Source organism: Protopterus annectens, chromosome 2.part2 (assembly GCF_019279795.1).
Source record: "Protopterus annectens isolate FY-2018-M chromosome 2.part2, PAN1.0, whole genome shotgun sequence".
Classification (NCBI taxonomy): Eukaryota; Metazoa; Chordata; order Ceratodontiformes; family Protopteridae; genus Protopterus; species Protopterus annectens.
The window spans coordinates 322860208-322876876 of record NC_056730.1 but is presented as its reverse complement, the minus strand read 5'-3'; the positions used below and the strand labels follow the sequence as shown (position 1 = coordinate 322876876).

Genomic DNA, 16669 nt, shown 5'->3' with positions numbered 1-16669 from the left:
CCCTGCAGCCTCAGGTGAGCCGCTACCACTTCCATACATTTGGTAAACACCCAGGGGGCTGTGGTGAGTCCAAAGGGCAGGGCGCTGAACTGGTAATGACTGGCCCTAATCAAAAACTAAGATGTCTCTGCGACTGGCTGTCTCTCTTGATGTGATAGTAGGCATCCTGGAGATCCACTAAGCACATCCAGTCACCCTTGCGTAAGAGACGCAGAATGGATTGAACAGTCACCATCCGTAACTTGGACTTCTTCACTGATAGATTTAACTTGCTGAAGAGAAAGGTTCCCAGGAGTCCCGATTTTGCGGTCCCCACCTGCCTCTAGGGTGGCATCTGCCATTGAAACCTCTCCCCCTGCCTCTGGAAGAAAAATTATAAGAAGCATCCTGGAAGGAAGACTGACCTCTGGAGCCACAGCTTCTTAGCTCCTCACCGAGTCTTGGAAAATGACCTCTGAGGAGTAGAAAACTTGATCCCAACCATGGACAAGGTCTTCCTTTCCTGCTTACTACAGGTCAGTGCGTCTTTCACAGAAGGTCCAAAGAGGGTGGACCTGTCAAAGGAAGCGTTGGTAAAAGATGCTTTGAAGGGCTCCGCAAACCCGCATAGTCGTAACCAAGCATGCCGTGTCTTATAGCTATCCCAGTACCTACCACTCGAGAGGTAGATTATGCTGCACTGGAAATTAACTTCATTGAGAAATTGGCAAGGGATGTCAGAGTAGAGAGCTTGGGAGACACCTTTTTGAGGTCCTCCTCCAGCAACAACTCTGTAAAGGAAGTGGCGAGTTCTTTGACCAAGTCCCTTTGAAGGTGGGTGAAGTGTGTCAGGTAATTAACTGCCTTCCAGTCCAAAGGCAGCTGAGGCAAACGCACTCTTCCCATGCCAGTCATTCGCCCAAGACTCCCTGCTCAGGGGATGGACCGTGGAGCTCTACTCCACCAGCTCCTTTTTGGTGGCAGAGGCAACCACGATGGCATCGAAGGAACTCCTTTGCTCTAGAAGGGTCGGTCAACGGGAGGACTAAGGAACTTGTCGACTCATTTAGGCACTGGTTCCACAGTGCTGGGTTCCTTCCAAGCCCTGCTGGCGATAAGATCCACCAATTCATCAGCAGGGGGGACACCCTAGAAGTAGATGGGTCCATCCCAAAAGTCTTCAGGAAAACAGACTCCTCTGAAGACAGCGGATGGGGAGATCATCTGCCCTTTTGCCTAAGGATCTCCATTATGTCACCACAGGAGACATTCTCAGGTGGAGACCTCGGGGACCCATCTCCTTCATCGAGGTTCATGTCCTCTGTGAGGGACTCCACAGGCGAGTCCAAAGGCCTCTTCTTGCACCTTCTCCTATGAGGTGCCTCCTCCATGGGGGGCTCTGGGGAGGACTCGAAATATGCGGGGACCCCATGTCGGGTGAAAACCCCATGAAGACTAGTACGGGAGAGCTGACCCTGGACCAGATAGGAGGACTCATCACCCAAGGTATAGAAGGATAGGGGTGGACACGGAGGAGCGGGAGATGTTGCTCCAGACCTGGAGAAGGTCCTATCTACCACCCTAAAGGCCAATGGGCTGGAAGACGCCCTCTACCAAATGAGGAATGGACCCTGACACAGCCCTGCAGCTCCCGGACAATACCTGCCTCGGGCTGTCTGAGGCCGAAGCTCCCAGGGGTAGGGATCAGTCTGAAAGGCCCAGACCCCATCCCCGGGGAACCGGCATCGACTGCTCTGGCAGAGGGCCCACTCTGAACAGAGGACGGAGGAACACAGCAGGCCAGGGACCCTAACTAAATAGAGAAAAAGGGGAGACGCGATACCATCGGGACCGCACAGAGGGTTTCCGGGTCCCAAAATCCCAAAGCTTCTAGAGACTGAAGAGGAGAATGGGGACCTGGGATTGGAAAGGCTCCCCTAACTGGGCAGGCTGGGGGATGCCAGAAGCCCCAACTCTAAGTGGGCAACCTGTCCATATCCGATGATAAGCTTCTGGATGATCTGGAGGAAGTGGATGAGTGGGGGTAGACTTAGCTGGCAATCCAATCTTGGACTCTGAAGATTTATGTCTAATTTCTGGAGTTCAGCTCAGAGGTCTAGGAGCAGACGGTAACAAATTCCTGGAGCACCCAGGCGAAGCTGAATCCTCTACAACTAAAGGAAGAGCCAACACACCTGTTGGATCCAAAGGTCGAGATGTAGAAGCAGTCGGAACAGAGGCTGATCTGTTCTTGACAGGATCTGAGAGCATCCAATGTGAGGAGCCCTGAATAACTCAGATCAGATATAGCCTGAGATGAAGTCAGATCTGGAGCTCGAGGATCTGAAGCTTAGGTTTTTTTTGAAGAAGTCCCCAGAGGAATGGGAGGAGCCTTCTGTTTAGAATCAGAAGAGGAGGCCTTGGGAGGAGAGAAAACATAAGGACCCCCCTGTGGCATACCTTTTGGTAATAATGTATTGTGGTACGCTACTAAGGCCCTGGGTTTGAATGCAGCACAAACGTCACATTCAACTTCCAGGTGAGGAGCCCCAAAAAGTACACTTGTGCACACTTACCATAAATGCAGATGTCCGAGTATATTCACTGTTGCACTCATCACATTTGAGTTATCTGCCTGCAGGTAGCCCTCAGCCGGCCTGAATACCAGAGCCTTCAAATTTCTGCGTCGGATGCTGTCACTTCTTCCATGACGTCAGGTCGTCAGAGGTATAAAACATGCAGCCAATGCCATTACATCAGTTTTTCTTGCCCCAGATGTCAGGTGCCCCCGCAATAAGAACCAATTATATGGTACGTAACACCCCCCAGCAAAAAGCAAATACACCAGATATAATATATGCTAAACAAGAAGGAAAGGTAGAGCCAAGAGACGTCAGGGGGCTGGAGGGAGGGAGGGTAACCAGGACTGCAACAGTGAATGCATTCGAACATCTACATTTATGGTAAGTGTACACAACTGTACTATGTTCTTCATGTTTCACTGTTGCAGTCATCACATTTGGGTTAATTCCCAAAGCGAAGGAAGGGTGGAGGCAGTTAAAGAGCATTAGGGTTAGCAATCAGGCCCTGTTAAGACTGCTGTGGCAAATCCAGCTCTGGATTTAGAAAAGATAGGCAGGTGATAATGCTTGGTGTACAGAGCTCCAGGTAACAGCTTCCAGGATGTCCCTGGTAGGGACTCCTCTGAGAAATGCCGTAAAGGCACATGCAGCCCTGGTGGAATGTGGTCTTATCCCCTGTGAGGTAGGTTTTTCATTTTGCTTGTAGCAGAAATGGATGCAATGGGCTATCCATTTGGAAATGGTTTGCTTTGAAATGGGCTTCCCCCTCTGCCCCTAAAGCAAAGCTAACTAGCAGCTGGTCAGATTTTCTGAAAGGCTTAGTTCTGTCCAAATAGAATGTCTGTGCACATCCAGAGAATGCAGTATCCTTTCCCCCTTATTTTGAGGATTAGGGAAAAAAGTAGGCAAATGAATGGATTGGTTTAGAGCCACACTAGACACCACCTTGGGCTTAAAGGATGGATTAAGTCCTGAGGGAAACCCTGTCCGCATGGAAGATAATGGAGGGCTCAACTGCTATGAGGGCCTACAGTTCAGACACTCTTCTTGCTGAAGTGATGGCTAGAAATAAGGCCGTTTTCCAAGAAAGGAATTTCTACTCTGTTGTAGTAGCTGGTTTAAAGGGGAAAAGAGTGAGTTTTTCCAATACAAAGTTAAGGTCCCAGGCTGGAGTGGGAACTTTCCTGGGAGGGTCTTAAATTTTTGGCCAGTCTAAGGAATTGTTTTAGTAGGGGATGAGAGAAGAGGGGTGGCTCAATATTATACTGTGCTGAAATAGCAGAGGCATGAATCTTAATTGAAGAGAAAGATAGGCCCTTGTGGAGCACTTCTGTTTAATCTAGAATATGAGGTAAGCTGGGCACCACTGTGCCCATCCCCTGAGCCTGGATCCAGGAACAGTATCTTTTCCACTTTTCTGAATAGGATTTTCTAGTACTAGACCTCCTTGCCTCAGGAATGACATCCAGCACCTGCTTACTGAGGGTAGCTAGAGGTGAGTTCAGGGAATTATCCAGGCTGCAAAGTTCAGGGTTTGAAGCTGAGGGTGCAGAATGTGGCATGCCTGCTGGGACAGCAGGGAAGGGGTCTGAGGCAGGTGCCATGGTTGTAGCACTGTCAGACTGCGCAAAAGGGGGTACCAGTGCTGGCTTGGTCAGTCTGGGGCAATCAGTATTGTCCTTGGCTTGTCCTGTTTGATCTTTAGTAGAACCTTCGAGAGGAGAGGCAGAGGGGAAAGGCATAAATTGAGAGGCTTTCCCAAGTAAAGGACAGGGCATCCACTTTCCAAGCTTGACTGTGGGGAGTTCTGGTGCAGAATTTGTTCAATTGGTAGTTCTGAGGGGAGGCAAACATTACTACCTCTGGTGTCCCCCATTTGTTCCTCAAGAGCTTGAATATTTTAGGTTCCAGTTTCCATTTTTGTGGGTCCATGAGATTTCTGCTTAAGTCGTCTGGAAGTGAATTTAGTTAGCCTGGCAGGAATTGAGCTTGCAGGTTCACTTGGTAGCTCAAGACTGTGTTCCACAGAGCCATGGCTAGTCTGCAGAGAGGGTAGGAATGGGTTCCCCCATGCTTGTTTATGTACCACATAACTGTGGTGTTGTCTGTCTTTATCAATAGTTGTCCTGGAAGAATAAGGTCTTTGAAGGCTGTCATAGCATTCTGTACAGCTAACATTTCTTTTTGATTGATATGCAGGTGCATCTGTTTTGGGTTCCATTTGCCCTGAATGCACTGCCCTGCCATGTGAGCCCCCCATGCATAGTCTGATACATCTGTTGTTAGGGTTTGGGCAGCAGGGGCTAGAATGAAAGGGCGTCCCTTCTTGTGGTAGCAAGCCTCTGCCCACCAAAGGAACTCTGCCCTTAGGCAAGAAATTGTTTCCAGGTCCTGAAAATGTTGACACCATAGACTTTTTAGATACCATTGAAGTTTCCTCATATGCAGTCTTGCATATGGAATTAACAGACTGCAAGAGGCCATGAACCCCAGGGCTTGCAGGATTTTCCTTGCAGATAGCTGGGTTTTTGTGGCCAGTAGGTTGCCAAATAAACTTGTTTCTCCGGAGTGAGGAATGCCATCTGGGAAGTTGTGTTCAAGCTTGCTCCCAGGAATACAATCTGTTGGCAGGGTACTAGGTGAGATTTCTTCTCGTTGATGGTGTACCTCAGTGAGGTTAGAAGTCTCTTTACAAATGCCAGGTGCTGTAATAGCAAGTCCTGACTTTTTGCATGAATCAGGCAATCGTCCAAGTATGGGTAAATCGGAATATTTCTCTGCCTGCAAAATGCAATGGCTGGAGCTAGGCACTTCGTGAATACCCTGAGCGCAGTAGATAAGCCAAAGGGAAGTGCAGAGAACTGATAGTGCATGCAGCCCGCCCTGAAACGTAGGTATTGTCTGCAGGATTCCCTTATTGGGATGAGCAGGTAAGCTTCTTTTTAGTCTAGGGTTGCCAGCCAGGCATCCTTGACTAGCATAGGAAGAAGCTGTTGAAGAGTCAGCATTTTGAATTTTGGAACCACCAGAAAGGTGTTGAGAATAAACAGGTCCAGGATAGGACACCAGGAGTTTTCTTTTCTGGGAACTAGGAACAGTCTTGAATAAAAACTTTGTCCTCTTTGTTCTGCTGGGACAGGTTGAATAGCCCCGATACTGATGAGAGAGAGAAAACTTGTTTTTGGGCCTCCGCCTACTAATTTGGGGGGGGGGGGGTCTGGCCATCCACTTGGGGCTGGGAGTGAGTGGAAGCGAAATCTGTATCCTTGGGGAAACTATGTTTAAAATCCATTTGTCCTGGGTAATGAGTTCCCAGTTTTTTGCATGCAGGGCGAGCTTTCCTCCTAAGGGAGCGAGCAGTTGAGCAGGGCTTGGAAGAATTAAGGATAAGTCATTGTGCCATTTTTCCATAGGGGGGTAGCTTACTACTCCCTACTTTGGAAGTGGGAGCCCCCCACTGCCTAGATCTGTGCATAGCCTGAGGCTGAAGTCTTGTTGGTCTGGTACGCTTGGATTTGGACTGAGAAGGCCTGGAAGGGACTGGAAAAGACCAGTTCTTTGAAGGCCAATGCCTACTGAATCTAGGAGGCTGTACTTGTAAGAAATCTCCAACAGTTTTTTATAGATTTAGCTTTTTCCTCCATCCTTTTGAGGAATTCTGCTTTGTTGCCAAAAAGACGGTCTTGGTTTAAGGGTGCATCCAGTAATTTAGCTTTAACATGATCCGGCAAGTTTTGTTCCTTAAGCCAAGCATGCATTTTAAGTATAGACCCAGGGACAGCAGCCCTGCAAGATGCTTTCAAAGCATCAAAACCACATTGCAAAGTAGGTTTACCAACTTGTTCAGCAGAAAGCATTAAATCCTGTAATTCTTTGTGTTCAGTACAGTCAGGAATCAACATCATTTTCTGTTTAAGTAGTCCCATAATATGCTGCTGATACTTTAACATATGACAATGGCAATTTAAAGCCCTAATGGCCAAAGTAGCAGAAGTGTATACCTTCTTACCCCATCTGTCTAAAGCTCTAAAGTCCCTATTAGAAGGGGCAGGATTTTTGGCAGTAGCAGCCTTAATGCCTTTTGGTCCTTGGGAAATGGTCTCTGGATCCACAGTAGGATTCTTGAAGAGGAATTTGCGAGAGTCAGGTACTCTGCAGTACCTGTCAGGTTTCCCGGAAGCTGGGGCAAAGTGTCTGGGGTAAGGCTGGATTCCAAGAAAACATCATCTACAATCTCCAGAACAGGAGGGATAGCCAGAGGCCTGTGTTGAGGCAGGGGTAAAAATTCCCTAAGTCTCTTTTTGGACTCAGAATAGTCCTGGCTTTCCCAGCAGAAATGTTCCCCAAGGGCATGATGCAAGGTTTCACCAAAAGAAAAATCTTCTGAACGGGAAGCAGAGGGAATGGAATCCTCTGCATCAGAATCCTCATAAGTAGATAAGGGTAAATCCTGGTAGTCAGAAGGAACAGAGATATCAGATTCCTGATCAGAAGAATCAGAAAGAAAATCAGTTCTAAGTCTCTTAGAGGGGGAAGGCTGGCTTCACCTAATTGAGGTAATAAGGTCTTCAGCCATTCTGATAATTTGTTTTTGAGGCATATGGGCCTGAGAATGCGGTTTGGTGGTTGGTTTTCTAGGCGTAGTGCGAGCTTTAGGCCTGAGGAATTCGGTATTTTTAGCTTGAAATGAAGTTGTCCGTTTAATAAGAAAATCGGTAGGCCTGAATACACCCTCAGAAGCCAGTGCCTGCACAGTGGCTCCGGACCCATCCAAGGTAGAGACATCCGCAGGTTCCATAGTCAAAGAAGCATCTTGCGGCATACCGTACTCCGAATGGGTCTCAGTAGAGGCATGCGAATCTGTAGTAGCGGGTATCAGGGGCTGCGAAAGTTCCTCTAGTACCGGCGGACTGGCGACTAGCTTAACAGAAGCGTCGTCGGCAGTTTTGGACCTATGCAGTCTGTCTCTGTCTTTATCCTTACATTTTTCGGAAGATCAGTATTCGGATGGCTTAATGAAGCCATTTCAGAGTACGAAGCTCGAGAACGAAAGTATTAAGTTGCAAAAATATCCCGATGATGAATAGTTCGGGCTTTGAACAAGGCACAAAACTGACCGAGAGGGACATCGTGGTCTGGGCCTAAACAGGTGATGCAGTAAGAATGAAAATCCCTATGAGGTATTTGCTTTTTACACAAGGAGCACAAGCAAGACAATTATTAATTTTTTTCTGGCATCGGTTAGAATAAGAAAAAAGGATCCCCAACAGGGTACTTATCTTTATGAAGACTTCGGGTCTGAAACTCGAAAACGAAAATTTCAGGAGTCGGACGATCGGCACTTGTGAACTGCTTCTGCTTCGGGCACCGCACCGCAAGAAAGTCTGATGTACTGGCATCGGGTGCATGTTTTATACCCCTGATGACCTGAAGTCATAGAAGAAGCAACAGCATTCGATGCAGAAATCCAAAGACTCTGGTATTCAGGCCAGCTGAGGGCTACCTGCAGGCAGATAACCCAAATGTGATGACTGCAACAGTGAAACACGAAGAACAATCAATACAAGCACTCCTCATGCAAGTTGGAATCGGGCATCTTCCAACCACACAAGGAGCACTTCTTAAACCCGAAGGGTTTCTCTGACATAACTGAAAAGTTTAAAAGTCAAACTACAGTACCAAAAAACACACAATCTCTACTGTAAGAAGAGAAACAAGTTTAAGAGAAAAAAAAAGGCGCCAAATGCCTAACCCACAAAGGGAGAAAACTATACTAGCGAAAAAAACTACATTGTCTAAGGGAGGGGAAGTAAAAAGGAGATAACCTATAAATCTAAAGTTTAAATCAGGTATAAATCCAGTCTAAACCACACTTACCTGAAACTACTCTAGTGAGAGCCAAGGATAATGTCCACAGCAGAACGTGGCAAAAGAGATCTGAAGGGTAGATGGGTAGAGGGCAGCAGAAGATTATGGGAGAGGAAGGAGCTTGAGCTTTGGATCTGTCTAAGGTAAAGTTACCAGCTCAGATCCAATATCAGATCCAAGACCCTAATTTGAGGAATAATGACATGGATAACATCAGATCAAAAGCTGCTGCAGCATTTATATTGCCTTTAATTCTTTTGATTTATGCATTGCACTGAAGAATTCATTCATTAATAAGCTTGGATTGTGTAATACAGTCAAAACATGTGGCAGTTTAGTAGTCTAAACATGTTGCATTTTTGTAATATATTTTGCATCATCATCTTTACAGCCTCCAGCAACTACAAAGTGACATTTGTCAAGTCGGATTGCATGATTTGGAGTGACGATTAGAACTGTCTGATCTTCAGCATACATTATGTAGTCATTGTTTCATATTACTGTGGTGCAGTCTTCTCTACAAAATCGAATTGTAAAGAATTTCAGCATTTAGTTAAAAACTGCTACTCTGGCAGTTAGCGCAGAAGATAGAAGCTCAAACTTGTTAATGGCTGCTTTCAGTGGCAACAGTGTAGGGTTTGAATCTTTCCACCTTCATTTACCTACTATGTGACACTGAATAAGTCACTTAACCAGGCAGTAACATGGAGGAATTGGGAATTTGGGATAGGCTCCTTAATGGTCTCGAGGACTGTATGCCAAGTAACTATGAACCCACTGCTTGCCAGCCATTCCCTATCTGCACATCTGATCTCATTTTGGAAGTGTTCTGCCAATATCACCAGCACACTATTTTTTAATGTAACATAGGCAATTTACTCTTCAAGAGCAGCAGGCATTGCATCTGTAGATGAAACAGTGATATGCAAAGTTGTTTGCCAGCAGCAACTTCTGCATTACTAACTGTTCCCTTTAATGTGGAATTATTCAGATGACTTTTACTTTGGCAGACACTGTGCATAGTGACTAAGCATAATTTTATCGATGATTAATATTTCTCATGCTTTATGAAAAAAGATGAAAAAGATGAACCAAGCCACAGAGTATATTAAAACAAAACCAGTTTCTTTTAATGGTGAGCACTTTTGCAGCGAATTATGCTTAGTTTAAATATTTGCAACTGCACTGTTGAATTTTCTGATGAAGCAGCTTAATTTGCTGTGAAAGCGGTCACCGTTAAAAGAAACTGTTTTTGTTTTAATATTGTCTGTGGCTTGGTTCATCCTTTTCATCTTTTTTCATATTACCTTTGGTTTGTTGGTTGAAGCATTCATCTGCACCACATCTGTGTTCCTTTGTGCATTTCTTATGCTTTCCCAAACACACCTACTAAAACTGTGCTACTCATGTCTGGATCTTATGGTATGACACTAGTGGTCTTTACAACATTTCATATAGTTCATACAAAGCTAGCAATGAAGTAAATGCAATGTATGGCTTCATAGCACTAATGGGTATACAAAGTCAACAAAATGGCTAGAACTGCTGGTGGGGTGCTCTCTGTGGATGAAAGCACCCAATGTTCTTATTATCTAGTTATTTTTAAACAGTCTTTAATCTGGATTTGCAGGACTGGTGTGTGTGTGTCTGTGTCTGTGCATCTGTATCTGTGCGTCTGTGTGTGTGTGTGTGTGTGTGTGTGTGTGTGTGTGTGTGTGTGTGTGTGTGTGTGTGTGTGTGTGTGTGTGTGTATTAAGCTGGAATACTTTGTGTGAAATACATTTGAAATATATGGCTTTCGTCATTATTAATAATTTTTTAACACAGACATCCGAAAGGGTTGCAGTCAACAATGTAGCAATAATAGATGGATTTGGGGGATATAAATGCACACCAAATCACCACTGCAGATGCATTTTCAGTGAAGGTGAGTTTCAATGTATTTTCATTGAATGGGGGTTTCAAGGAAAGAGAAGTTTTCTGCTGCTCACGCTAAGCCTCTTTTCAATGACAGACAGTTTTATTTTATCAAATGACCATTTGTGTTTGTGCTATACAATTTGAGAAACATAAACAAGAAAATAGTATGCTTTCTGATGGGTTTTGTACATTGTTTATGATGAAAGGGGAGATATACCCAAGAAATGGGACACTGTAATGGCTGTGGGGGTCCATTCCCCTGCCTAAGACCCCATTTGACCTTGATCTGACTCTGGTAAAAAGAATTTAAATCTTAAAAGATCTCCATTTCTCTGCACAAACTGATCATGGGAATAAACTTATTTTTTGCTTAGTAATCACTGAATAATCACTGTCTACAAAGACCCTGGTAGTACCCGTTTGTAACTTTTTCCCCTTGCCCCCAGAGATGGGGGAAAAATAAATTCCTTTTAATCAAACCTTTACAGTCTCACCAGCACAGGTCTGGGAATTCTTCTTGCAGTATCGTCAGTTACATAAGTTACATATGTGCCCATTCAATCAGAGTCTCTTCTTCAGGCTTATCAGTCCATTCAGAGATTTGAATTTTCATAAAAGCAACACAGACTCTTCCATCCAACCAGTGGCATTTTGGGTTATCTGCCAAGGCAACCCAGTACTGGCCAGCTTACAAAAACTCGACTCCACTCCCTCTCTCTTCCTGTGACAGCTGATTGGCTGAGCATATCCTAAGATGGATGTGAGTGTTCAGGCTTTATCACTTCTACAAAGACAGGAGGAAAGTACCCAAAGCCAAAATCCTCCAGCAAGACTAAGACTGCAGCCACATCACAAATCCATATAAAAATCAAATCCAACAACAGTCAAATAAAGGAGGCTGAAACCCCCCTCAGCTATGCACAATCTCTGGAGATGGCTGGTGGGTGCTGCAACTAAGGTAGTCAAGAACAATAAAATATACTGTTACAGGCAAGTAGGGAGGTGGAAGGATGAGGATTCAGGAGCCCCTGGAGACTAGTCCTAGCAAAGTCTGTTCTGGACCTTGAAAACAAATCCATCTTGTAGTGCCTTAAAAAGGTATGAACAGAGTACCAGTCTGCTGCCTCTAGAATATGTCTATAGTCCACTCTTTTCCAATATGCCATCAAAGAGTATAAGGCCCTAATTGAGCAAGACTTAACCTTGCCTGAAAGAGCTTTATCATGATGGGAGTAAAAGAAACCAATAGCAGATGGCAACCATCATGCAATAGATGCTTAGGTAGGCTGACCGTTCTTAGCCACCATACAGGACATGAATGGCTGATCAGCATTCCTAGAGGGCTTTGCTCTGTCAAGATAGTACCTCAGCTGACTGTACACATTCAAGTTATGTAGAATTTATTTCTCCCTTGTTTCTTCATCAGGATAGAACACAGAGAGTGATGGCTTAATTTAAGGTAAAGTCAGAAACATCTTTAGGCATGAATGATGGATTAGTGTGTAACACAAAGTACAGTTGTGTAGACGTACCATAAATGTAGATGTTCGAGTGTACTCACTGTTGCAGTCATCACATTTGGGTTATCTGCTTGCAGTAGCCCTCAGTCGGCCTGATTATCAAAGTCTTAGGTCTTGCGTCGACTGCTATCTCATCTTCCGTGACGTCAACGTCAGGGGTATAAAGCATGCAGCTGACGCCATTACATCAGTTTTTCTTGCCCCAGATGTCAGGTGCCCCCCTTAATGGGAAGCAATTAAAAAAAAAAAAATATATATATATATATATATATATATATATATATCCAAATAAGTATTCTTACAAGTTAGCACTAATAAACCATAAGCACTACTTACTCTTATACTCTCTATGATTACCTTGTCCCCTTATTGGTCAGTTTTAATTCAGTTCCCTATATTACTCTAGCATGTCCAAAGGTCAGTCAATGGTTTCCTCTCCAGTCCAGCTGGTGAATCTGGGAATTTTGAGGCAATGTTACAACTGTCTCATGTACACGGACAACTCTCTCCTCCTCCAAACAGGTTCAAATATATGTGAGAGATGCAACCATATAGCCAAACTGGAGGCTGAGCTCTCTCATCTCAAAACTGGTGTAACCAGTCAGGAGGAGAAGGTAACCTCACACAACACAATTCCAGTATCACATAGTCCCACCTCAACAGCGAACCAAACACATAAAAACATACTCGGAGGCTCTAAATAAAAATCTACCTAAGCAACAGAGACCTCCAAAGCAGACATCCAAGCAAACGCTACCCCAAAACAAAACACGTACAACACATAGCACACAAAGTCAGTGTGCCAAGCAGTCACAGCCCTTAAGGCTGAATAACACACCTGATACCCTTGTAATAGGTGACTCTATTGTTAGACACACTGACGTCCCACTCACCAGGCTGAATAAAGAGAAGGTAACAGTGAGCTGCCTATCGGGCGCTAGGATCCGCCACATAACGCAAGCACTCAGGTCACTCCAAAGCAAATACAAATATGTCTCGGTCATTGTACATGCTGGCATGAATGACCGGAGACATACCTCCCTCGACTACATGAAAAGAGACATAGAGGAGCTCTCTGATCATGTAGCCTGGGCCGGTATGACCCTGACCTTGAGCAGCATCTTACCCTCACCTAGAATGATGCCACAGTATAAAGACAAAATGATCGATTTTAACAATTGGCTAAAATTTTGGTGTCATTTAAAGGGGATCCAGTGTCTGTCAGTCTGGGATGACATGCTCGACAAGCCACGTTGCTTCGCTAGGGACGGCTTGCACCTGTCACCCCTGGGCTTTTGGATATTGGCAAAGGCTCTTGCCACCCCCATAGTGCCTTTTTTAGGCAAAGCTCAAAAGTCAAACCCACCTCCATAGACAGCACAAGGAACAAGAAACTAAGGGTAATGCTGCTAAACGCCAGAAGTCTTAACCTCAAGATGCATGCACTCGAAGCTCTCCTCAGTATGGAGAACATTGATATCTGTGCAGTGACAGAAACCTGGTTCAAGGCTCCAGAGAGCACCCCAGCACTACCAGGTTATACCTCATATCATGCTTTTCAGCCCCAAAACCCAGACCGAACCACAAAAGGAGGGGGAGTTTCCATATTTATCAAAGATATCCATACCTCCAGGTTAGTGGCAGTGCACGAAGTATCGGAGACCATCCATGTGCAACTGACAGTGGGCAAGACTGCTTTTCAGTTTATAGCATCCTACAGACCACCCTCTCAAAGTCAGGAATCCCACTCGGCTTTCCTGAAAACATTGGAGAACACTAAGATCTCTCCGAACACCATTATATTGGGCGACTTCAACTACCCAAACATAGACTGGGAACATTACTCAAGCCCCAGCACCTTAGCCCAAAGGTTCCTGGAATTTATAAACTCAAATGCTATGGAACAACTAGTCACCACTCCCACAAGAGGGGAAAACATACTAGACCTGATCATTACCAACATGGGGACTCTATGCTCCATACCAGAAGTATATCCCTCATTGGTAAGATCAGACCATAAATTAATTTCACTGGATATGCACATCCCGACCCCACCCCCCAGTCCAGAAAACCACAGTGAAAAACTTCTCATAAGCGAACTTTACACTTCTCAAAACTGAAGTGGAATCCTTCAAGGCCCCAGGGCCAGTGGAAACTACGGCCTAAACTGCAGAATCCTATATAAACGCATTCTACGGACATCTCCAGGAATGCATGGATCATGCTATCCCAAACAAAATCAAGACCCAATCATCCAAAGGCAGGCGTCCAGTCTGGTGGACCCCAGCCATAAATAAACTGTACAACTGAAGGAGGAAGCTACTACATGATAGAGCAAAATCCCTAAAAGGGAAGGCATCTCTGATCAGTACTAGCAAAAAATTTCGATCCCTCATAAAATCTTCCAAGGCCAGCTTCGAGAGAGAAATTGCACAGGACACTAAAAACAATCATAAGGCTTTTTTCAGTTATGTTAGGAACCTGGGATGCAACTCACAGACTTGTTCTGAGTTGATTCTAAACGACAAAAAATACACTGAACCCACAGACATCGCCAATATCCTGGCAGAAAGGTTCAGTGCAAACTTCTCCACCCCCCTCCCCCCCAAAAGAGCAAGTATCTATCCCGGCAGAGTGCAGCCTCCCAAACATCTCTGATGCTCAGGTGAAGGCCGCCCTCTCCAAAGCAAAAAACACTGCTTCCATGGGACCAGATGGTGTGCGGGTTGCCCTACATGAACTCCAAGAAGAACTAATCCCTCAAGTAAAACTGCTGTACAATCTCAGCCTCACTACAGGATATGTGCCCAAAGAATGGCGTACAGCAACAGTGGTCCCAACTCCACAAAGGTGGCACCTCTGCAGACCCTGGAAACTATCGCCCCATAAGCCTGACTAGCCTAGTATGCAAGGCTATGGAGAGGATCATCATGGAACTCAAACAAAGACACTGGGGACCTACAGACACTAGATCCTACCCAATTTGGCTTCGTCAAGGGCAGATCCTGCCTTTTGAACCTGGTCGACTTCTTCGAAACAGTCACCAAGGCCATAGATGAAGGGAAGGTAGTCCACACAGCCTATCTGGACCTCGCAAAGGCATTTGACACAATACCCCACTCGGCCATCATAGATAAGCTATCCAGCCTAAATATAAACCCCTATGTCACAAGATGGGTCGCAAACTGGCTCAAAGACAGAACCCACAGAGTCAGAGTTGCTGGAGGCACGTCAGACTCGAAACCGGTCACAAGTGGCATCCCACAAGGTTCTGTCCTGGGACCTCTCTTGTTCGGTATTTACTTTTCTGAGGTACAGGCCAACGTGGGAGGACTATGGCTCACCAAGTTTGCAGATGACTGCAAACTGGGCGCCATAATCAACTCTCCAGCTGACACAAACATCCTTCAAAAAGGTCTCGCAGAGAGGGATAACTGGTGCCAGAGCCATGGTCTAAAGCTAAATGCCAAAAAGTGTATAGTCATACCCTTTGGCAAAAACAATGTGCCCACAAATTACCACATAGGTGGTAACCCATTAAGTACAGAGAAAGTAATTAGGGATCTGGGGACCCAAGTTGATAGCAATCTCTCCTTTGACAACCACATTGCCAAAGTGGTTAGAAAGACCTTCTACATAGCCCACCTCATCATGAAAGGATTCACATCTAGATCAAGAGAGGTAATCGTGCCCCTTTATTCATCCCTCATCAGGCCCATCATAGAATACAATGCCCCCTTTGGGATGTACCTTACCCAACACCTGCAGCAATTAGGAAGACCCAAAAAGTACCTCACCAGGAGGATCAAGGGACTCAAACAGATGCCATATGCTGCTCGATTAAAAAAACTCCAGCTCTACTCAGTTGCATACCGCCTACTTCGAGGCGATCTATGCCTGACATATAAAGCTATGTCCAACCCAGAATTAATGGACATGCTCCACCTCAGTAAATCTAAATCCCTTAGAGCCACGCGCTCGAGGAACTTGAACCTCAGCACAGAAATAAATAGAACATGCTGGAGGGACAGATTCATAACCCAGAGGCTCCCTTCGCTCTGGAATAGAATTCCAATTCATGTTAGGCAGAGCACCTCACTGACTCTCTTCAAGAAGAATCTTGAAGAGTGGATGGGGGATCGTAGGTTTGTCCCGGGGATTACTTCCGTGTCACTATTAGACAGAGGCACAGTAAACTAAACTTTAAAAAGGGCACAGTATACTCAAATCAAGGGGTGGCGTAAGCCAAGCACAATCGGGCTAGGCTTATAAATGCCCCAGGGCAGATAGCCTAGTATGAACCTATGAACCTATACACACACACACACACACACACACACACAAGGTTAAACCTCCAACAGGAAAGCAAATACACCAAAAAGCTTTTAAGTATAGTAAAGGAGAATAGAGGTATAGCCAAAGGAAGTCAGGGGGCTGGAGGGAGGGTAACCATGACTGCAACAGTGAATACATTCTAACATCTACATTTATGGTAAGTGTACACAACTGTACTATGTTCTTTGTGTTTCACTGTTGCAGTCATCACATTTAGGTAGATTCCCAAAGCTAAGGAAGGGGGGAGGAGGAATTCAAATAGCATTAGGACCAGCTATAAAGCCCTGCAAGACTGCAGTGGCAAAGCCAGCTCAGGATTTAGAGAAAATTGGCAAATGGTAATGCTTGATAACAGTGGTGTTCTCCGTCTTTACCATTAATTGTCCTGGAAGAATGTGGTCCTTGAAGGCGGTCAGAGCATTCTGTACAGCTAACATTTCTTTTTGATTGATATGCAGGTGCATT

At 45.2% G+C, this 16669-nt stretch overlaps 1 protein-coding gene across 1 annotated transcript in view; it reads right to left on the bottom strand.

The window, feature by feature from the left end:
- The window catches only part of PPIP5K2 (diphosphoinositol pentakisphosphate kinase 2), a 3486936-nt gene that overhangs the window by 3214573 nt on the left and 255694 nt on the right, over positions 1–16669 (bottom strand). The window contains 1 exon segment of the mRNA XM_044063880.1: positions 8189–8201. Within this exon segment, the coding sequence (XP_043919815.1) occupies positions 8189–8201 (13 nt within the window).